The 24177-nt window shown below is 36.1% G+C and overlaps 1 protein-coding gene across 1 annotated transcript in view; it reads left to right on the forward strand.

Moving 5' to 3' along the window:
• The window catches only part of POC1B (POC1 centriolar protein B), a gene marked incomplete at both ends in the record, with an annotated part of 41734 nt that overhangs the window by 11875 nt on the left and 5682 nt on the right, over nucleotides 1-24177 (forward strand). Inside the window, 8 exons of the mRNA XM_079533087.1 lie at nucleotides 2703-2874; nucleotides 3625-3804; nucleotides 4877-4984; nucleotides 5607-5722; nucleotides 6026-6159; nucleotides 6907-6975; nucleotides 8842-8994; nucleotides 13018-13104. Of these exons, the coding sequence (XP_079389213.1) occupies nucleotides 2703-2874; nucleotides 3625-3804; nucleotides 4877-4984; nucleotides 5607-5722; nucleotides 6026-6159; nucleotides 6907-6975; nucleotides 8842-8994; nucleotides 13018-13104 (1019 nt within the window). The remainder of the gene's footprint in view (nucleotides 1-2702; nucleotides 2875-3624; nucleotides 3805-4876; nucleotides 4985-5606; nucleotides 5723-6025; nucleotides 6160-6906; nucleotides 6976-8841; nucleotides 8995-13017; nucleotides 13105-24177) is intronic.

A 24177-nucleotide genomic window follows, 5' to 3' on the forward strand; every position in this document is an offset into this window, starting at 1 on the left:
AATATGTTCCTCAGCATGCCTGTTCACCTATTTTCATTTCTCCTTTCAGTATGCTGTACCATGTTTGTATGTTTTTACATCACATTCCTCATCGCAATTGAGCGTGTGTGTCCTATAGGAAAGGCAGAGCTTGATTTCATTGCAGAATACCTTAAACATTTTTCTTGGCTTATTGAAAGCCTAGGTGTTTGTTTAGAGAACAGGAACAAAGCAGTGTGTAAACTTGACCTTTGCATTTAATCCAGGTCTCTGTTCTTTGGTATTCCCTTCTATTGTGACACATGACCACAAAAACGAATTTTCTAGCACTATTTGAGACTTGGCTGTATGTACAGAAAGCCCTGAGTTTATAAACTGGACCAAGTTGCATATTGAAGTAGCCCCAGAGTGTTTTTCAGCTTTCATCTTTCTAGTTACACGTTGCAGGTGGTCAGTTATTATCATTGCTACAGCGAGCATTGGTTAGTTTTTTTCCTCTACATGGATTTCTGGTTACATTGTATTTCTGGGAGGAGAATGTGCCCCAGATCCCTTATGTGGCTCCTCTCAAAAAACTGCTCTGGACCTCCTGTGTTTGTTTTATTTCTGATGCTTTGAATTGGCCATGGAGATCTGTGTAGGCAAAGTACTGGTGATATGATAACAGGAAGCCAAGCATTAGGATACTGGCTTATTTAGCAAAGTGCTGGCAGGAGGTAAAGTCAAGGTCTGGTTTGTCCCCCTGCCGGACCCCACATAAGCTGGGTTGGAAGGCTCTTGCTCCTCTCCTTTTGCATGCTTAATGTATACACAGTGTGAACTTGAGACAAGAAAAGTACTTCAAAAGGTGAAGAAACAATTCCTAAGGTTCTGTGCCTGAGTAAATTGGAGAAGCAGTGTTACAAAGGAGATAAAATCCTGTATAGTGAAATAAGGAGAAATAGAAGAGTTAATTTGATGGAAGTGATTTCTGATGCACATTTAATGCGTTTACAACTTTTAAAGATTAGATTTGATAATAGAAATTACTTTTGACGACAATATTGCCCTGTGAACTCCTTCCTAAAATAAAATATTTGACTTTACAGCAAAAAGCTTAGGTGTTAACCACATACTCTGAAGTCGATTTCAGCTTCCTTGGATGGGTCTGAGGCATATTCCTGGTAAGGGGACCTAACTTCCTTTGCAGCCCAAGTTCAAAGGTTTGATTTATTTTCTTTCCCTGGGCTTAAGCTTCTCGAATTGCCTTAAGAAGGCATTCATGTTGCCTCGGGAAAAGAATTCTGCATCTGGTCTGCCAGTTATTGACCCTTTCCTGTGCAAGTTCTGAACTCCTCCGTTCTTCTGACCCTGGAGTGGTGTTAACTGGGCTTGAACTGCAGCAACAGAGATAATAAATGGCCTTTAAACTTCTTGGTAATGAAGAGGTGAGTTGAAGAGAGAAACCTCCCTAAGGATGGAGAGAGGATGCTGTTTCAGCACAGGCAGTGGGGAATCCAAAGGAAGAGAAAGAAAGGTTTTTGTAGGTGTTCCAGGAAAGCAAGAATGTCACTGCTTGTGTCATTAGCCTTGAGATAATCCTGTGAGAGTGCAAGTAGCAAGAAACCAGGCTTTAAATTTATTATACTGTCATCTCTCAAAATATTTCCCTTAGTTTTAGAACTGGAAGCAAAGAAGGCTAGTATTTGAAAGTCTGTCGGCAGTCTGTGAGGTGCTTATTCACGTTCCATAGGTAATTGGCAGTTCGTACATTTTAAATTTTAGGAAACATCCACCTTCTACGTTCCACGTTTTCAACATGACTCCTTCAAATTTTATTGTGGCTTATTTTTGATTTTATTTCCCTTCTTGTTTATGCCGCTCTAGGTCACATTTTTCTGAATCAAAGACAAAAATAAAAATCAAGTACCTTTAGCAAAAGCTTACTTTGAAATAAAGAGATCAGAAAAGTTGGAATGGGGGTGTGGCTAAATATCCTATGCTTCTGTCAGATTTACGCCTACTGATATGGGTATTGGGAAAATCTAGTTCCACACCTTCTAGCAGAAGCCATTTTGGGAGGAAAATGCTATCTCTGAGCCAAGCTGCAGAGTCTAGTATTTTGTGTAAGGTTAACTGACTTCATTTCTTCAATTGCTGCCAGTGCTATCCTGGTGCCTGAAACAGGCATCTGTTTAGATACACAGGCATCTTTAGGTACGCGTTCTTTAGATATACATCTCAGTTTAGGTATATGAAGTATAAGAAATGTTGTCCTGAGTTTAAGATTGTCTGTTTCTTCTGAGTTAAGTAGTAGGTGCTCCAAAAAAAAATAAATTCATCTCAGAGAACAAAGTTCCTGAACATATCATTGAAAAGTTTCTGTTGTTTTTAATGATGTTCTTAGCATGTGGTAACATAGTATCTGGATCCACACTCATGATATGTGTAATGTTCATCTTACTTGCTCTATATGTGGGAGAGCTAGCTGTTAAGCATTATTTGCCTTTACTTCCCTAGTCTTTTCATATCCTTGCCATAAACTGTTGATGATGTTTCTGGCTGCCAGGCTTGCGTTGAGGCCAAGCAAACCAATCTATCAACTGAAACCCAGTAAATTCTCCCTCCCCTAATACCCTCCCAAACTAGCAAGTTGATGGTGATTTCAAATCTGTAATCATATGGTCTGATTTTTCAAATAACAATTGTCAGACTTTTAACATGTTTTAATCATTTTTTGCCAGCTACCTCTTCTTTGGATAGGTGTCTTATGATATGGAAGCTGAAGAAACAATGCAGAGCTTACAAATTTGGAGGTCACATGGATGCTGTGACCAGTGTGAATTTCTCACCAGAGGGGCAGCTACTTGCTTCAGCTTCCCAGGATCGTACTGTCAGACTGTGGATTCCTTGCATGTGAGTGTCATTGGGAGATGCTAGCTATATGTTTCTTTAAAGTGCAATGTGAATACTGGGGCCCTTTCACGGTAAATGTTTCTGTTTGCTTCTCATGTCCCAGCCTGGGTGTTGACAGATACAGAAGAGCACAGGTAGTGTGATTCTTTACTGTTTACTTTTCTTCCAGGAAATAGTCTAGCAATTTAGAGATTATAATTTCATGAGTGTGCAGGAATACACGTGGTAATATACTTCTAGTTTAATGGGTGTATTTCTTTTATAAGAACTGCATGGCTGTACCTCATTTTGGAGAGACAAATGATGAAAGAAACAAGAAGTGTTTTTAAAGAAAATATTATAATTGATTTGTCTTCTTAGACTTATTTTCAAGCAGCTGTAATTATGAGCTATCCAGGATGATCTTGGGAAGAGTGGTGTTATTTTAACTCTTAAACATTTTGTAGATTAGTGTATCAAAATATTTAATAAATCCTTTTTCAAATACTGCATGGAGAATGGATCTGATAGTTGCAATATTTTCCAAATATTGGTCATCTTAAATATGATCACTTTATAAGCCTGTATTCTAATATTTTATCTGCAAATAAGGCAAAAAAATATTGGCAGCAATGATTTAGCCAGTGTGTATTGCTTTTTTCTGTTTGGATGAGATGTAGTCTTCCAAGTAGATAATTTTTTTTTTTTTTTTTTTTTTTTTTTTGCATTTTTTAACCCTATTTTTATTTTTATTTTTATTTTTTTTTCCAGTCATGGTGAATCATCAGTACTGAAAGGTCATACAGCATCTGTCCGTAGCGTAAGCTTCTCACATGATGGCCACCTTCTAGTTTCAGCATCCAATGATAAATCAGTAAAAATATGGAGCGTTCAACGTCGGCGCCTTTTGTTTTCACTGTTTCAACACACTCACTGGGTTCGCTGTGCCAAGTAAGCTTTGGTTTTACTCTCCTCAAAGAGGCTTTCATGGTGGATTCTGTGTTCAGAACTCCTTGAAAAGGATCTTTATTTCCTAAAACAGAACTAATTGAGGAAAGATCTGTGAATGGTATAAGCTGATCTATCGCTAATAATACAATTATAATAAGCCAATATCTCACACACATAGTTTGCATTTATCTCCAAATTAAAATCTGAAAGTTTGCTTTGTGTTAATATGTGCACATATATCAGACACTGATTCTTAATCCTTTTACTCTAAGGGGCATTTAGGTCTTAGATACTGAGTAAAGGAGATTTAGGTCGTATATCACTGAGTGTCCTGTCTCCTTCCACTATCCTGTATATGTCTGTGCTCTGGTAACAGCTTACTTTGCAGCATTCACATATGTTTAGTTTCATTTTTCATGGCAGTGATTTTCTTAACTATTCTTCAAACAATAATGGCATAAAAAAAGGTCATGAGTCAAAGTGAGTTAAATTTACAGAATTGGAGAAGGTAAAATAAAGTCTTTGTACTGAAAGCTAAGATTAACATCCCATTTAAGGCAGAGCAGATTTTCAAAGACAAAAAAAAAAAAAATTGTTCTTTCATAATTTCTTTCCATATTAATGGCAAATCTCCAGCTAAGAGGCCCACTTTAAACATCTTGGGGAAGAAACATGATACTTGTAAAGCACTGAGGCCCTACAAAATTCCAAAGTATCTAACCTTGAAAAGAAAAATGGAAGCTGTCAGAAGTGACAGTTTTCTGTAATTATCTCATTGGTATCTGAAATGCCAACCTTAGGCTGCTGTTACTGTTGGTTTTTTCTCTTTCCGTCACTTATGGGTCTAGTATTAATTGTAGTTGTCTGGAAAAGAAAAGTATAGAGGGAAGTTTACAGTTTTATTACTTCCTGAAAAACATGAGAAATTCAAATGTTGTTTGAATGCTATACATTTTACTTCTGGGTAGACTTATCAGGTTCTGGTGTTTTGCTGCTTATGTCTAGAATACAAAGTGACTGATACTTCTCAGACTAACAATCTGTACATTTCCAATTTCTATACACGTTCCAGATTTTCACCTGATGGAAGACTAATAGCATCTTGCAGTGAGGACAAATCTGTGAAGATCTGGGATACAATAAATAAAACATGTATTGATAGTTTCATAGATTATGGAGGGTAAGTGTTGCTATAAAAAAAATGTAAGTGTATAGTTCTAATAAGATTAAATTTGTGTTTTGTTTTGTTAATGTGTGCTATATTTGAAGATAGGTTGTAAGTTCTTCTGTCAGCCACATAAGCTAAAATAATTAATTTTCCTAAATAATGCTATTTAATATTGGAATTTTAAGAATTCTCTACTTGCTGTAGAAGAGGATCGTATTTTGTTAGCTTCAGTGATCTGCCACATCTAGGTACGGAGACATTTATTTTACTTCCTACTTAAAAACTCTTGATTCTTGTGTTTATCAATGCCATTATGGTCAGGAATAGATTTTGTAGCATTTTCTTCTAGGAACTTTGTACACCAGTATCAGTTGTGGATATCTGAGTCAGTAAACTGTCCTTAAAAAAAAATAATACAACAAATAACAAAAAAAAAAAAAACAACCAACAAACAGATTGTACAGAATCATCAACCTTAATGAGTCCATGATTTATCAGGCACATTTTGTTCACTCATGCTTAAGTTGTTTGGAAACTCAAGTAAGGTATTTCTTACATACTCAATACTTTATTAGAAAACCCAAATATTTCTACCAAAACAATTAATCAGTCTATTTTCATGAATTATATTTAGGTTTCCAAATTTTGCAGATTTCAACCCAAGTGGTACATGTATAGCTTCTGCAGGTTCTAATCATACTGTGAAACTGTGGGATATTCGAATGAACAAGCTGCTACAGCATTACAAAGGTAAAAACATCATTTGTTGTGTTTTAGAAAGGGTGGGACTCTGTTACAAAACGTCATTTACTTTGATATATGTGATTTCATTCCTTATTGGAAAAAATAGAGAAACAGATGATGCTGGCATTTTGTAAATAATCTTTTTGTAGCCCAGTGACCCTAAAAAAAAAAAAAAGAAAAAGCCTCAACATAATCTGCATTCTGATTATTCTAAACAAACATTACTTTTAGAGTGGGGAAGTAGAAAAGATCACAGAAATTGTGTGTATTTCCTTATATAGACTTTGAATGTTGTCTTTTGTATATTAGTTCACAGAGCAGAAGTTAACTGTGTATCGTTCCATCCTTCTGGTAACTATCTCATCACGGCTTCTAGTGATGGTACCCTTAAGATTCTGGACCTCTTAGAAGGAAGGCTTATTTACACGCTTCATGGACACAAGGTATACACCATAAACCTATTAAAGTAGAGATTTTAATAAGTTTCTCTTTCTTTTTTTAAAGTGGAAGTAACATTTGCAATGTCTTGTCATAATTGAAGATTAAATTTCAGTGAATGGCAAAGTGTTATGTTAGTACACCTTTCTACAAGTGTGTAAGGAAGCACATCAGTTTTGGCTACAGCTGTGCAATTCATCTGTCAGTATTGTGTGCATGCTTAACACTGAATAATGGTTTGTGTTATGAATTAATAATTCATTTTGGAGAGTTAATTATTTGGAACTTTAGGCTTTTGTCTACTGAAAAACAGTGCTCTCCTTAGGGGGAAGCTTATGAAAGATATTTTTTTGTGAAGAACGATAGATTTTTTTTTTTATCCTTTTCCTCCTCATGCAGAAGAAATCTTAAGTTTGATAATGAATCTCTCAAACACTTTCTCTTGAGAAATGTCATATATATTTGATTTTTTGTTTGTTTGTTTAATTCCACATAAAATCTATGGAAAGTGTCACCTTTTTTTTTCAGTATCTATTGTAGTAATCAAAATGAAGCATCTTACCAAGATGTGCAACTATAATGCATCCGTCAAATCATGCAAAAATTTTTATAGCTAATTTGCTCCTTTATTATTGAAATTGTTTTTTTTTAATATTAAATAACTATGATTTTTTTTTTTCCTTTTTCTGTGTGTTAAAATACTATGACTACAGTCATAGCATTTTACTCTGCTATTTTGTTTTTTCCTTCAGGGACCTGTCCTTTCTGTGGCCTTTTCAAAAGGTGGTGAAAAATTTGCCTCAGGTGGAGCAGATGGTCAGGTTTGTAGTGCAGTCTTTTGAAATTAAATGTCTTCTCAATGTTTGCTACAGTTAATGTTAATTAGAGTATGGTGACATTCTTGGCATTTTGTCTAAGAATGTGTTATCCTAAAGTTAAATTTGGGTAGAAAAGTGGTAAATATGTTATTTAAAAACTTAAGCTTAACTATGTTGGATTGGATATTATGAGAAGGAGATAACAGGCATTTCTCTCCAGGTCATTTGATTTACAGTAACGAAATGGTTTGTAATTGTTGCAGTTCAGTGCCAAATAGGTTTTTTGCAAATAATATTAATTCATACACACTCAATTTGTTTTTCTCTTCTTTTAAAGTCACTACTTTGTTTTCGCTTGATGTTTCAGGCAGCACCCTTTCTAGAAATGACTTGAAAGCATTCAAAATGTATTCCTTGAGCCACTAGTATAATCTTTTATTTTCTTTATTGAAATTTTCATATGAGATTTTTTTGGCTGTCCGAAGAAAATTTTGATTCTTAAGGAATCCTGAATTGTCCTTATTCTTATGAGCACTTTCTTGGAGCCTAACAACCTCAATAAGGAATTGGATGGATGATCACAGCCAGAGCATTGCACTGTGTCCAAGTGAAGGCTGGTGATGAGTGGTTTCCCCCAGGGGTCTTTCTTGGGACCAGTACCGTTAAATATCTTTATCAACAATCTAGATTAGTGGGATTCAGTGCATCCTCAGCAGGTTTGCTGATGATACCAAACTGAATGGTACAGTTGATGCAATAGCAGGAAGGGATGCCATCTGGAGAAACCTGGACAGACTTGAAAACTAGGCCCACATGAACTGAATGAGGTTCAACAAGGCCAATTGCAAGGGGTTGGGTCTGGGCAACCCCAGATATGGGTGCAGACTGGGAAGAGAACTTCTTGAGATCAGTCTTGTGAAGGACTTGTGGGTTCTGGTGGATGAAAAGTTGGACATGAGCCAGCAATGTGCTCTTGCAGCCTGGAAGGCCAACTGCATCCCAGGCTGCATCAAAAGAGCAGCCAGTAGGGTGAGGGAGGTGGTTGCTCCTCTCTTCTCTGCCTTTCTGAGGCCCCACATGGAGTACTGCATCCAAGTCAGTGGCCCCTGGCACAAGAAAGGTGTGGACCTGTTGGAACAGGTTCATAGGAGGGCAGGGAAGATGATCAAAGGGCTGGGTTATTTATAAAGAAAAGTTGAGGGAGCTGGGCTTGTTCAGCCTGGAGAAAGGAAGGCTCTGGGGAGACCTCACTGTGGCCTTTCAGTACTGCTCTAAGCGATCAGTGGAAGATGTTGAACTTGAAATGAGCTTGTAACAATCCATCTACTTTAGATTATACTAGAAGTATGATTTAGTCTTACTGGAATTTCTGCTTATACGTTTGACCTTTCTGATGTTTACATATTTTTGCTTTTTTTCTAAAAAGCATTTTTAATATTTGCTGTAAATACTCTTGCTCTTACAAGCGAGTGATTTTTAAGTCAGACCATGCAGAGTAGACCATGCTCCAATCTCTTTTTTTTTTTTTTTTTCTAATTCAGAGGATAACTAGAAGAAATCAACATTGGTCTTCTGGAAATTGCCATCTTCTGCTAAGTGTTATGAACTTCTTTTTATTAATTTTTCTCAGTATTTAAAGACATTTATTTAAAGACAAGTATTTAAAGACAGAAATCACGAAACTTATGCTAAATTTAATTAAATGACTTACATTTCCAATTATTTTGTTACATGAAAGAGATGCTATGCAGAAGTGTCTGTATTGTAGAATAGACCAGGCTTGTTCTGATGTTATGATCTATTGATGCTAACAAGTATCAGTGAGTAGACTCAAAATAGTTATTTGCTGACATAGTGGCTTTTTTACAGGTATTATTATGGAAAACCAACTTTGATTCATTTGATTATAAAGAAGTTCTTAAACACCACATTAGAAGAATACAGACTGATGACCCTCCTCATCTTCTTGATATTTACCCAAGATCACCTCATCTCCATGATGAAAAGCTTCAGTCAGTTGAGGTGAGTGTAATAAGTGCTCCAATATAGGAAACTGGAAACTTACTTATAAACACCATCTGTGTAACATTTATAGTTAAATGTAGTCTGTATGTACTGGAAAACTTTTTGTTGCTGTGTACGATATTTTGGAAGCAATCATAGCTTACAAATTCATATTAACATTACTAGGCTAGTTGATACTGGCAAATAATCCTATAGAATTCCTTTCACGTTTCTTGTGTAGGTCTGTATCCTTCTAATTAGAAAAAAAATGCAGACAGGTAGTCTGATTTCTACTGAAGTACCATACCAAACTGTTGCAGAAGATATCTGAATCTTCAGTGAGCACACAAAGTAGCATTGTTACTGATATTCAGAAACTAGATTGTCACAAGTTGCCACTCTTTCCAAAACCTTTAGATGTTGTGAGAAGATCTCGTTATTGATCTGAAAACGTATCAAGCTTTTCTAGGACAGTGGAGTTCTTTCGTGTCATTATGACATAGTAGGTCCATGTAGTCTGATTTCCTGCACCTTGTTCTGCAGATGCTTTGCTGTCAAGTCTTGTATTAGGAAGCTTTAGAAGTACTGGGAGTTGGGGAACCAAAATGGTATATTGAATACTGCCAGTTTGGAAAATCCTGTTGTCAGGTTGTCTGATAGTTAAGCTAAATAGGTGAACACTACAGTGCTATAGACAAGACAAATGTTTGTGCATAAATCGCCATGGATATGTTTGTGACTGCCTTTGGTAAATCTGCTTGGTGACGATTACGTACATTTTTATATCTTTGATATTCTCCAGATGTCTCTACTGTCCAAAAGTTGAATCCAGTATATAGATCCATTAATTATTTGACTTCTGTCATTACTAATAGGGTCCTATACAAATTCACCATTATCTGTTTTTTATTCAAATAGAATGCTGCTATGGTATTTGTTTCCTTCTCTGACTTTTCAAAGATTTGAACTTGACACTGAGAGGTGCCACTGTGTGCCTCTGCGGGCATGTTTGCCTTTCCCTATTGAATGGGCCTGAGCATGAAGACAGTACTACTACACCCTTGTAGAAAGCACAGATGTTCAATCTGAGTATTATAAAGATTGAAAATATTTTGGTGGAGGTCAGGAACCCCAAAAGAATCCATCACTAAGTATTCTCACTTATCTGGTTTGTTGTCAAGTTAGATGTGAGACTTTCTGATCATGGTCAGAGTAAGAGCAGGGTAATTTTTTTGTATGACAGTTTGATAAATAAACTTCTCTCATGGACAATGATATATCATTGCAAGGTCAATGAATGAAGTGTAAGTCCTGTTTGTAGCAGCCTTCAGTATCAAGGGTCAGTGTTTGAACCAACTCAGCCACAGCATTTACCATCATTTAAACTACCCTTCCTGCATTAGCAGTTTGCTTCAGGATCTGTTCAAATTGCATACACTTTAAAGCACTTAAATGCTAAGAACACAGGTTAATATATATAGTTTCAGGGTTTGGTTGAGTTCTTTTCAAGTTGATTTTTCCAGACTACTCAAATGCTTAGCAAATGAATGCGTATTTACTAAAGCAATCTTCCTCCTTGATTCCAGGCAATCAAGGAGATCTGGAAAAGTGTTGAATTCAGGCTACAGACAAACTAAGGTTCACAAGCACCTAGTTATCTTCACTAAAAGAGCAGATAAGGGAAATCTGATATTTGAATGTCAGGAAATTATTTACAAGCCTGTTTTGATGGATTTAGTTTAACCTATTGTCTGCATTTCTGCATGGTTGTAACATTTGTAGCATTTTACAGGCTTCTGGGTTAGCTGCTCCCAGGGAGTGTAGTGGTCTGAATTTTAAGACACAGCTTTGAAATTCATATTCTTGACTTACAAATCTTTATGGCTGTTGTTCAGTTGCCCTGCATCTATGCAATTCTTGATTATTCAGGAAACAATACACTAGGATCTGCTTCACTTTTCTAAAGCTTGTGACCATTGCAATTATTCAGACAATTCGGAAATAAAAGTAAGTGACTTGAAGTGCTCACTTTTCTCCATTGACCATAGAGGTAATCTTGGATGACCAGTTCAAATACAACAGTATGTCTAAGTTTAAAATGAGGTGAACCCCAGTCACTGTCTCCTTTTTGAGCTAAGGAGCTTTTGAGGGTATTTGAAAATAGTGTGTTCAATCAGTAGCACAGTTTTAGTGCAGTATTCCGGGAGATGCGTTCCACTTGGTGGCAATTATAGAAAGTGAAATGTCCATTAACATGTTAAAATCCCAATGCTATCTTTTTTTAAAGATATGTGGAGTTTCTATCTTCAGCATGATAATCTAATGTTAATTTAGTTTCTCATTAAAATGTCAGTGTACTTTCAGTTGCAGATATTTTCACAGATGTTTGAAATCCACATGTACACTAGATGGCAGTAGAAATAAGAATATATGGCTACTGCTTGTTTGCCTTGAGAATTCCAGTCTATGAAAAAAACAAGGGTTAATCAAGCTCAAAGCAAAATTTTTTCTGTATGTTTGGAGAGATTATTTAACAGCTAGCTATATCACTTTTCTAGGAAATGTTTTGCATGAGTCATTTAGAACTTTATCTTTTAACTGATAAATTAATAATCAATTTGCTATCTTTTTATTTAGCATCAATGTCTTCTTATGAAAGATGAACATTTTTTGTTTCTTTTCTTGTTTGATTTTTATCCACTTTAGAATGAAATAGATAGAATTAATGCCACCTCTGCTAAGGCTGCTGTTGGTCTACTGATAAAAAGTTGAAAAAGGGAAAATTCATTTCTCTTTGCTACACCAGACTTCATGGTGTTTTGAAAGTCATCTAGTCCTTCTTTATTTCAGTCTATACAAAATAAACGAGCTTCCTTTTCACTTAACATATTTAGCACAAGAAGCTGGATGCATTGGGCTGTAAATCTCCATAACTGGCAGCACAATTTCTGGCCAACAAAATATTTGGCCTTTGTGCCTTCTTATAATGCATATGTTTACTAATTTTTCCATATATGAAAAGATTATCCGAGGGCAAAGAGAGTATCCTGTATTAATATGGTGCAGGTTTTTAGCTATGTGGTGCTGAACTATAAGGTTTTTTAACTATGGTAATCATGAAGGTAAGTTATAGTGTGAATGCTGTAAGTATACTAGCAGTGTACATGCTGCAAGTTTCTGTTTTGGTGAAGTAAAAATCTGCAGAATAATTCTTAAGTCTGTATGTTTCAGCTGTAGTGAAGTGGGAACAATTTGGAGAACCATGGACAAACTAGAGCAGACAGCATGGGTGATGCAAACATATGACAGCTAAAGCTTTCTATAGTTTCTTTATTTGTAGTTACGGAGAACATAAACTAGCTCCAGAACTGAAAACCTACTGGCAGCGTTAACTTGGTATTCCATATAAGACTAGCTTCACTCTATTTCTACCCTGTGCTACAGAACTAACACTGATTCAGCTGCCTAAAATGGTTCATTGCTCTATGGAACATGTTTTGATACAGTATAGATTCTTAAGTGTCTGTGTCAATTAAAAAGAAAGCAGTATAACTTAGCAGTAGCACATGTCAAAACTTGCAAAAACACTTTCAAATGAGTTGTGCAGTTTGGAATTTTTATGAATAATTCCTATTGTTCAGTTTTCAGCAGCAGCATTGGTCACTTTTTTTTTTTTTTTATGTTGGATGATTTTGAGGTAGCTGATCATGGTAAATCTATGTCAAGCTGGTATTTTTGACTAAATTTTTCTTGATTTATCATGAAACTAAATCTGCTATTGCTTAAGCTAAGAATGTTTGAGCTAGTTTTGAGGAAACAGATGTTTATAAAATATAAATGACATCTTTAATAAATGCATGTCTGGATTCTGTTTCTGTACTATATGATTGCGTTTTATATTGTTGTGGATCAGCATCCTTCCTTTATTCTTAAGGCTTATTTTCAGCTTGTGGCGAATAGCAATTCCTCACTGAAGCTTTCAGTCTTATTTCCCTTCTTGTACTGCTGGAAATAATGAAGACTGTAATTAATTTTCAACAGGTCAACCCTACGTTTGATGTGGCTGATACACAAACAGTTGACCCACCTGTTGTAGAGATTAGTTCCTCTCCATCTTTTGGTACTCTGGTAAGTTGCCTTCTGAGCCAGAATGAAAGAAAAAAAGAAAGAAAGGAAAAAATAATACTGCTTAGCTAGCTTAGCCTTAACTAAAGATGTTACTGATTTTTTTTTTTTTTTTTTTGTATGAATAAAGTGCATTTTTAATAAGTTGTTGATTGTTCAGAGCTCAGTATTCCACCTTCTCAATGTAAGCTTTTTTTTTTTTCACAGTTCCCAAGGCTAACCAGAAGATGGTGTAATAGTGAAGCTTCCACATTATACTAGTAATTTCATTAATGTTCTAAGCAGAAATTCTAATTAGAAGCCCATCTTAATTCTATCTAGATATTGCTGTTAAAATCTCTGGCTTTTTCTTAGACAATTTTTGTAGCTGTCCTGAGCTTCAAATAATGAGAAACATAGAGTAGTTGCCTCACTGATGAGAATCCAGTAGAAATTCCAGTTTTTCCAGAGGAGAAAAAAAAGCAACATTTTAGGAGAGAAACATAGAATTAGTTCCTTCTAGTGTTAGCTTTTCATATGACATTGTTAGAGCATGTGGGAGGAGAAGGATGAAATGTTTTAACCATAGTTTTGCATGTGGGAGTAGAAATATGCTCTTCTAGTTTGAAGTCCTAGAAGATGTACTATTCTAGAATTTAAATGAAAACATCTTTTCGTTCTGAATCTGTTCATGGGAAGGTATGATTTGTATCTTGAGCAATTTTAATTACCATAACAAGAATTTGTGTAGCTGAGGGGTCAATACATATGAGTGGGCAGCAGGTGTGGTTTCTGTTGTTTTCCTTTGCTGTGAATGCTTTACAAAAAGGCACGTTGTGAGGATAGTTTATAAAATGCTTTAAGGTCGTTCAGTGAAAATCATGATAGAAGTTCACATCCTAAAATAAACCTTTCCTTCAAAAACAAATAAACGTAATAATTCAATGTGAGAGATGGCATTCAGGTCACTCCAAAAGTAATGCCTTTTATTTATTTCTGTGGAAACCACAATAGATACAAAGAGCACAATGACACTATTTGATAAAGCAGATTCTCAGCTACAAAACACTATTTTTCAACGTAGTCACCAGCATTAGGCAATTCACATGGATGAGCTGGTTGACACGCTCTTCATTTTATGGTGTGACAGCTGTGCATGGCCATCCAGAATGAGGCTTGTCTTTCATGTCGCTGTTGCCACTGTTGAAACACACCACCCACTGCCTCACTGTGCTCACATCCACTGTTTGGTCTCCATAAAAATTTAGCAAGCGTGGATGAGTGTCAATGGGTGCAATTTTTTCTGCGTTGAGGAATTCAGTGACACAGCTCTGCTTCAGACATACTTCTGTGTCAGATATGACTTTGTCAGACTGCCCTTCTTCTGCCATCTGTCATATGGCAACAAAACGTTACGGAATATTGGTGGGAAGATTCAACCTCTAATGCTATACCACCAACATTCACCTCTGATGTTGTGGGTCAATATAAAAAAATAGGAGGCATTACTTTTGGAACAGCCCTGTAGCTCCATATATTTTAAGTTGCTGTAGTTGATGTGTTATGTTTTCACAATACAGTATGGATCTCTGAGATAATTTCAGTCAAAAGTAATTTGCGGACTCACAGATGTCTCTTTAGGAGGCTTGACAGATTAAGGATTGCAGTGGATAAAATTTATTGATTGTCAATTCAAAATATGCCTTGTTTACTACTTCCTGTTTTTGATACTGATCACAGAATCCAAATGTACAGCTGCACTGTAATTCTTTGTTATGTACCTATAAATCTACCAATCATTTAATCTCCTTCCTTAATCCATTTAATAGGAAAGCAGTTTATAAAATTTTATGCCCAGAACTCATTCTGGGATTAACTTGACTCGCTACTGACAGCATTCTCTTCATTTCAGTATAGTTGGCTTTACCTTTTTTTATTACAAAAATGTTGCTTCAAAATTCATATTCATCTCTTTTGACAGACAGTAATCACTATGTTTTTGTTTTTGCATTATCTTCATCTCCTATTCAGCATTGGTTCCCACCTTTCTGCATCTCAGTATTCAGTCTGCATATTTTGTCTATCTAGTGTTGTTTCTGCATCCTTGCAATTCAGACTACAGACATAAGGACAACTGCTTTATCTTCCGTATTTTTTCTTCAGCTAACTTTCCCCTCCAGCACAGTAAGTAATACTTTGCAAAACTCTGGCAACCTTATCTGGTCCTCCCTGCTGTATGTCATCTTACCTTTTGAGTTATCATTCCGTTCAGCATCTGTGTACCTTACCTACATTTGATGTTTGTGGAATGATTACCTATTTCTTCATTGGGTGAACCATCCAATCTCTTGGTTGCTTTCATCTGAAGCTATCTCGATTTCTAGTATGTAGAGCCTTCATGTTTTCTTTCTAAAAGTCAAATGCAGAAGGGAGATACTGGATTTCTTCCCATCCCACCTTCACTGCTAGCTCTCCCTCCTGGATACTATTTGGCATCGTGTGAATGGTACTGTGTTTGTGTATCTGTGTATTGGAAGACGTCATCAGCCTCTAATGAAGCTCATTTTCTTCCCTGATGTGTTACCTCCAACAACATCATGCTGAACCTCTGGATTACTCTTTTCCTACTGATTATCAAAGATAATATAACTGTATACTATTTTCTTTGGAAACTTGTCAAGACGTATCAAATCCACTTGTGGTTTTTGGTCCTACATTCACTGGAAGAACTCTTTTCTAGGCTCTTGCTCTTCTGATAATTGAAGTTCTTAGATCAGGTTATCAGATTATCTTACAAAAGACCGGCGTTTACCTACTTTATTCTTTCTCAGTCATTTTTATTTAGCTTAAGCAATTCTGCATCCATTCTGGTTTATTTAGAGAGGAAAAAATACACTCTGTACTTACGTATCCTTAAAGATTCTTGATCAGTGCAATTGGAGGTTTAGGTTGGATATCAGGAAAAACTTATTTACAGAGAGGGTTGTTAAGCACTGCAATAGGCTTCCCAAGGAGGTGGTTGAGTCAGCATCCTTGGATGTGTTTAAAAACCATTTGGATGTGGTGCTCAGGGACATGATTTAGTGGAGGGTTGTTAGAGTTAAGGTAGTACGGATGGGTTGTGGTTGGATTCAATGATCTTAAAGGTCTTTTCCAACCTGAGCAATTCTGTGATTCAATGGCAGGGCCCTAAGGAGAATTTACACAACATTTTGGCAATTCCCTGGGCCACTGGTGATAGCCAGCCTTTTTTCAAATCACTGTCTTAAGTATTTAAAGACAGACTTCTCTAGAACAAATGAAAAGCTTGTGTAGGATCTGTGATGAGTTTCCCCTAGATCCCTGAACGATCTCCAGAGAGAATGGATGTCTATACCAAACTGTGTAATGTTTTGTTGAAGCAGAGAAGTATACCTTTTCCTCCCTTCTGTACAGATAGATTGGAAAGGATATCTGAAGTAATTTCATCTGTCCCCTGCCTTAAAGCAAGGCTAATATGGATGAGGTTCTGAAGGGCCTGGTCCAGTTCTTTTGTGAGTATGCGTAACAACGAAGGTCATGCCACCCATCCAGGCAGTTTGCTATGATCTTATACTAGTGAAAATATTTGTCATAATATGTAGCTAGAGTTTCCCATGTTCCAGTTTATCTGTTGTCCCTAATTCTGTCACAGTGATTTTCTCATAAATTTTTGGCTCAATCTTCTCCACTTTTCACCCGTTAGATATTTTAGGTGGCAGTGAGATCTCCATGTGGCCTGCCTTCTTTGAAGCTGAGCAAACCTGGTTCTCAACCTCTCCCTGAATTTCATGTGTTTCAGCCTCTTATCTGTCTTGCTCTTCTCCCTCTGGATTTGCCCAGAATGTCAGTATCTGTCAACATACAATCTTGTACTGAGAAATACCAAACTGGGCACAACTCTAGATAGTTAAGGTGCAGCTTCATACTATAGTTGTTAATTATTTACAACTACGCAAATTATTAAACTCCAAGCAGCACATCTTTTCAATATTTGTACAAAGTTATATGGTATAGGGCCAGTTATTTTCAAACATAGTGAATAGTATGCTTTCGTCTAAGATCCAAACTGAAGCAACTTACTTCGTGAACATAGAAATGGGAACATAGTCATTGTGTCAGTGTAATAACTTAAATGTAATTATTAGTACAGAGCTACTTTCTTTTGAACTGTAATCACATTTTAAGAAATCCTCAATATAGTCAATTAAGTCAATATACTGGTATTTTCAGCAAAATGGCTTTTTTAAGCTATTTTTTTAGCTAATTTGATGATTCATTTACTTGTTTCCCGTGTGTTACTGAAATGTATATAAAAACAAGCAAACAAGCTGTATATTCTATGTAGCTAGTTTGCTTAATGCCCTGACTTTTCTGATGTTAAGAGTGTTTATATGTTGCAGTTATTGAAACTGAGGTATGTGCTAGCCTTTTACACTGTGAAAACTTTCCCTGAACTGGGGTCAATGTTTTTGGGGCTACGTGAGTGGGTTCTTTTTCACCTCTGTCTCACTGAAGACCCTGAAAACATTACTGCCCCTCTTCCAACCACTCTTTTCTGTGTGTCAAGCTTCTTAACATTGCCTTTGTTTTTTGAGCTATTGAAAAGGAAAAAATGGAGGTCTTGTTTCCCTTTTTTTTTTCTTTTGGTATGTAAGCCAATACACTCATAACCTCCGGTCCCTGATAAGCCGTTGGGAGCAAGTGAAAGTTGATGATGTCTCAGTAGTTTTTACTGACAGCAGCAGGAAATCACTGTAGAGGCTCTCTAATGTTCCATCCCCTGACCTTGCTCATGTAAACAGGATTTGGAGGAAGCAAAGCAATGTACTGTAATGTGGAAGTCAGAAAGTCTGCACTGGCTGTGAGACGTTTGCTGTTCTTTCTTTTCCAGTACTGGTTAACACTGAAAGAAAAATGTGCTTTTTATTTATTGCAGTATGGATTGTTAAGACTGTAGATTAATTATTAGAAGGGGAAAGATTGTTCCTGTTTGAGACAAAAGAAACATGCTGTGTTTTAATATAGGAAGTGACCAAATAAATTCTCCCCAAAACTTGTAAAATATTCAAATAAGAATGTGTAATTTTTATTCCTTGAGATCAGACATTATTAGCTAAGCTGTCTTGCATATGTAGTAGGCCTCTGGATGCAAAAAGAAGTATCTATATTCTCAATTTATCCTATACACGTGCCTTCCTTGGTATGTATTTCAGTGGCTAGGTATTTTTGACAAAATTTTTAATGACTGTATTTTGAGTATGACCAAAAAATAAACAACCCCATATAAGTTGTGAAGTGTGTCAGCAATTGCAAAGGCAAAATTTGCATCTAGCTCTTCCATCTCTGTGTATATTAAGGTCTACAGAACTATCCTTCTCATGGCAACTTCTTTTGAAAAAATCTTCATGGGATATTGTACTTTCCTTGCATGCCTTAACACAACTTTAGAATTCTAACAAAGAGAATGACAAAAGAAAATTTATCTTAATGCATGTTTTACTTACTGTACAACTTCAAATATATTGTGATTTACATCCTTTCCTAGCTCTATCCTTATATGGAAATAAACACCAGCCCTCTTCAATAAGTTTAAGGCAAAGGGAAGAAGAAGAAAGGAGAAAACAAGCATTTTACAGCTAGATGCAGCTTTTGTGTAGGTTAGTATACTAAACTTTAAAAGAATCTTCCAACACAAATGCCAAAAGAATGAAGCAAATGGTATATTGACCAGTGAAATTCTAAACTTTTAAATGTCTTCATAGATGTGCAGGTATGTTTAGAAAAAAATGTGTGTTTAATCCTAAAGGAACCATGATTTAATAATACTAACATAAAATAACAAAGGTCAAGACACATAAAAGTGAACTCGGTGTTCACAATAAAAGAAGAATAAGATTCAAGTGGCCCTTGCATTTTGCAGTGGTGATATTCTACCACAGCATGTAACTGCAGGTTTACAGGGATAGAACAGGAAATGTGCTAATGTGCTACATAATTAGGTAATAATATATGTCTTGATGTTCCCTAATAGGATTCATTATATTCTTTGAGTGAACTGGAGCTTCAGAGAGTTGAGTTTTCACTGGAGACAGAATTCTGAACACTAGAGAGTGCAAGAATATAATATTTCTTATACTGTTTTTTAACCTGCTTTCCCAGGGCAATGTAGCTTATGAGTTTATATTGCTTATTTGTCTATCTGTGTCTCATCTCCCTAATAATTCTTGAATCAAATTTTTTTATGAACCAGATTTGAAATCAGGAGCCAGCAGAATAAAGAAACTAAAGTTAGTGTGCTGCCACTAAATTAAAAACAGGTGGGATGATCTGAACCCACTGATGCTGGACTAAGAATGGGCTAACTGCAGGTGAACTGTCCTGTAAGAGTGTCACTGGACATATGGAGCGAGCTACAGTAGGACAGGAAGTTCAGAAGATGGACCTAACAGAAATCCCTCCTCACCACTCCAGTGTAAAAGATTAAGCTTCAATATTTAGTTTCTTCATAAAGCAGTTAAATTATGTTGCCACTGCCCCACAGTGATATTGTTTGCAGGTGCTGTTGCTGGACTTTTGGTACCATTTTTTGACATTATGGGCTTGCTGTAGATGACTTTGAAAACTGGCAGTATTTTGCTTTGTCTGAGGTCTTAGTCATGGCAACAGCACAATGCCTCAGGAATGCTTCAGGTTGATCCACGTCTTTATATTGTTCTTTCAGCAAATCAGCACTTTTCTGGGAACTGGGGGCCTGGAAGTTCCAGGTATTATTTCTGCTTCAACTTCCTGAGATACTGTACTTGTCTGTTCTGACCTTGTCTGCCAAAGTCATGTTTCCCTCTCATATCTGCTGGGAATCCAAGCTGTATTCATGGTTCTCACAGCTGATTCTGAGGCATGTAGAAAATGCTTGACAGCTATCAGCCCCCACATCCAATAACAACTGGTTCCTTCCTCTTCCTGGGGAAGTGTAACATCCTCTGAGAAGAACTATCCCCTGAGGAATGCACGAACAGCAAGCAAGCCTTTCACACAGGAAATTGCTACTATTGCACTTGCAGAAAAGTGTCTCTGTCACTTGGATTGTCAGTCTATAATGAGCTTCCTGCTGACCTAGATGATGATTTACTACTGATCTGAGTGCCATTTGTGAATCATTTAGCTTAATGAAAATAAATGAAGTTAGCATTCAGTAGCTCTACTACTGTAAACATCTGTTATAATTTTTTTTCATTCATTAGCACAAGTTAAGTTTTGAACTTCTTAGTATTCATGGCACTTCAATAATTCTGAGATCCCACATTTTCTAAGACAGAGAAACAAAGGAATGTTTGGCTTGATTCATAGTGTGTGATTCCCTTAGAAAAGGTTACAAGGTTTTATTTTTGTTTATCTTAAACTGAGTAATAAATTTGTGCCACAGATGAAGCATGCCAGAAAAGGTGATGCTATGCTCTTGACTTACTCTATGTTCTTAAGTATTACTGGAATCTAAGTTTGGCACAGTGTGCTTTCAAATTAGTTGTGCAATCTTGAATATAAAATTAAGTATTTATAATAAATATGCTCTTAAAGTGATTAATGCAAGTTTGTTACTAAAGGAAATGCTTTAATTGTGTTTAAATCTCTTCTTATTTTTCTAAATAACGGGGCTTGAACGAGTGCTACCAAATTCTATTTATCACTGAGATTACAGTGATATCTAAACAGAGGATATTTTCGGCTAGTTTGCTGTGAGAGTTTCTTGCTCCATGTGAGATTGTGGAAACACTGAGTTGCTTAAAATGGGACTTGCAGAGACTTTTAAAATAAAATTCAGTACCAAGAGCAGAGATGTTTTTCATACAGGTCTCATCCAACAGATGTTTGATGCAGAAAAAAGTGTGAAAACCTTTTGGTTTCATCTTCCATTTAAACAGTTTTGAGGTCAGAAACTAGGTAGAACAGTGCTAAAAGATGATCTCCCAGTCATTTTATCTTAACTGTTTTTGTTTGTTCAGTTGCATCCAAGTCAATTCCCTGATCTGCTTAGCTATCCAAACACTAATATCAGCACAAAAGAAATAGTGGGAAAAATGATGTGGATATTAAATAGGTTAGTGCTGGCTGTAACTCAGTTTAAGTTAACGAGTGTCTGTTGAGCCCATGTATTTAGTCTCAAGAAAGACCAGCTGAAGTGATTGTACTGTAACATGTACAGATGTGTTATATACATGGCACCTCTGAGCATAACCTTTCTTAAGATACTGTCCAGGGAGAAGATATGAGCAAAGCAGGTGGTGGTGGTGGCTTCCTTTTGTTGAGGCAGTAGGTGACTTGGGTTCAGTTCTCCTTTGCAGCTTTAGAGGGTTCAGCCTGCTTTCTTCCATCTGTGTGGCTCTACCTACATAGCAAGAAATGAAGACAGAGACTGAATGGAAAAGATTACTTTTCCAAGCAGTGATTTGTTCTTACAGGTGTTTTGCCATTTCTTACACACTGCTTTGGAAGTATAGACACAGAATTTCTGTCATGTTTTTACCAGTGTAATGTAACAGTATAATACTACCTCTTGCTCTAGCTACTTTCATGTAGCTAAAATTATATTGAGGCTACTGTAGTTCTTCACTCAATAACCTAATCATATTTGATTTTATCTTTTCAATCAGTTACATATTATGATACTGTAATTCTTTTCCAAAACGTTTACTGTCCAGTCTATAATTTGATAGCACCTTCATCTCGGCGATCTTACCCTTGAACATGATGTTGCATTTGGGTGGTTCAACGAAATCTGTTTGCCAAACAGCCCTGACTGTTTTAGATAGCAGTTTCCAGTATATCTCTTTTACATCATCTGCTAATTTCACGTTTCTTATCTTTTTTTTTTTTCTTTCTCAAATCACATTGATTTGCATTATGTTATGTCTTAAGTATTTGCTAGTTATGTTGTAAATCAACTTCTCACTGTTTTCCCTGACATTATTCTCAAGCCAATTGTGACCTCTGACCGCACAGTTATCCTGTTTATCCTTTCTAAATATTGATGGATTGTTAGCCTCCCCATTCTCTTGGTATTTTTCCAGGACAAAAGCAAAAAAAAAAAAAAAAAAAAAAAAGGCAATACCATTAGCCTACCTGTCAAGTTATTTTAAAACCATTGAGTACAAACTGTGTAACCCAAGCTTTAAAAATATTTGCATGCAGTGTAAGTTCTTTAACAGTTATTCTGATTATGGTTGAAATCAAGAGTATTTTACCATAAGTGCAATTACTGCATTCATGTTCTGACTAAACAGAAGGTAAAATTACCTTATTAACCACTTCAAAAAAAATTCTGCATTGCTCTCTAACATCTCTAGCTATTAGGAGTATTATTGCTAGGATTTCTTTTGGTTCTGATATTTGTAAAGTACAAATAATCTTTGAGTGACAGAAACAGTGTATGCCAACTTCCTACATATCTATGTTGCAAATGTTGTATTTGATGCTTTTGCCTTGTTTTGCAGTAATTGTAAGTTCTATTTCTCATGTATGCATTCTCTGGTCTCCAATAATATGTAAACTTGTGCCAGATCCTTTCTCCCAGTGGGAGTACTTATTGATTTTTCTCCTTTAGCTCGCAATCTATTCTTAGGAAACTTATCTGAAATCAGTTCTTTAAGATACCACTATCATATTCCTCTGTCAGACCCTTTAAAGTCTGCAACAAGTTCAAAATGTAGAAATGAGGTGTGGGGACAGCCAGGCAGAAATGAGCGGACTAAAATGTCCTTTTTATTGCTCTTAATTCTAATGGCTATAGAGTTCTTGCTGATGCCATCAGTTGTCCCAGTCTGCTGCATTTTGTCATTTATAGCTTATGGTCATTTGTGTGATTCTGCTAAGTTGTGAAAACCAACAATACTTTTTATGTATCTGTGAGGACTGTAACTCCCCAAGAGGAACTTGGCATTTAGGATTGGAATGCTAGCTATTGATCTGGGATTATAGTGCTAACTACTTTCATTTTTATTTTCATTTTAACATCCTTTCATGTACAGTATGTGGTACACAGCAGTGTTATGTGTCTTCTTCCATATTCCAGAGTGCGTGGCATCCCACATGCTGACTAGACCACTACCTGTCATAACTGATACTATACAATTGATTACTCGTTGTTTAGCTCTCCTGTGCTGCTGAAAGCATACAGTTGGCCTGAATCAAATAAAAATAATAAAGGGAATATAACACCTTTGTCTGGTTTACATGCCTTTTAGCATGGTTGTTTTTGTATATCCCACTGCAGTTTTTCGTTAGTGGCAGCTACATATCTTTCTATGTTTTTCTTTCAATGCAATTGAAAGTTTTTCACAGTAAGGGTGGTGAGGCACAGGCACAACCTGCCCGGAGAGGTGGCATCTCTAGTTGGCATAGGATGTTCATTGCTTTTTATTGTTGTTATTTTTCTGTTGTAAGCATTATTGCTTATTTTACAGAGCAACAATCCTCAGTTTCCTCTAAATGCCAGCCCACTCGTTGATTAGACCATTTTTAAAGGATAGTGGTTCTCCCTTTGCAAATTGCGTAGCTACAGAACTTAGGTACTGAGAGAATTTCATGCTAAGGGTTAGGTTTATCCAAATCCAGGGAAACACAGCTTAGCTATTAAGTTTTTGTGGATTCCCTTTAGTGGATCTGACCATGCAGGCAATTGTCGACATCAGAAATAAAAATCAATTGCAAAAAAAAAAGAAAAAAAAAAAAAGGAAACCTCAAAAAATAATGTTTTCTGCCTTTAAAGTTTAGGTATTACTGATAATCTAAGAATTTAGGAAAAGCTCAGGGAAATATTATTTGCTTCTAGCTGCATGTACACAAATATTAATGGACTGCTATGATCTGTTATTGAGCAGTTTAAATTAATTTTTTGTACTTCTTTGGAAAAAAAGCTTTTTTTTCCTATGTTCTCTTGACAAGAAGGGAATATGGAACGAATTATTTGATTCGTTTACTAGATTCTGAACATGTGGAATTACTGTTTTTCAGCTTTTTTTCTGACCAGCAGCAATGGTAAATAAAGCTATTGGAGAAAAGCTGACATAGTAAAACAACATA

This window comes from Tetrao urogallus, assembly GCF_951394365.1.
Source record: "Tetrao urogallus genome assembly, chromosome: 1".
NCBI lineage: Eukaryota > Metazoa > Chordata > Aves > Galliformes > Phasianidae > Tetrao > Tetrao urogallus.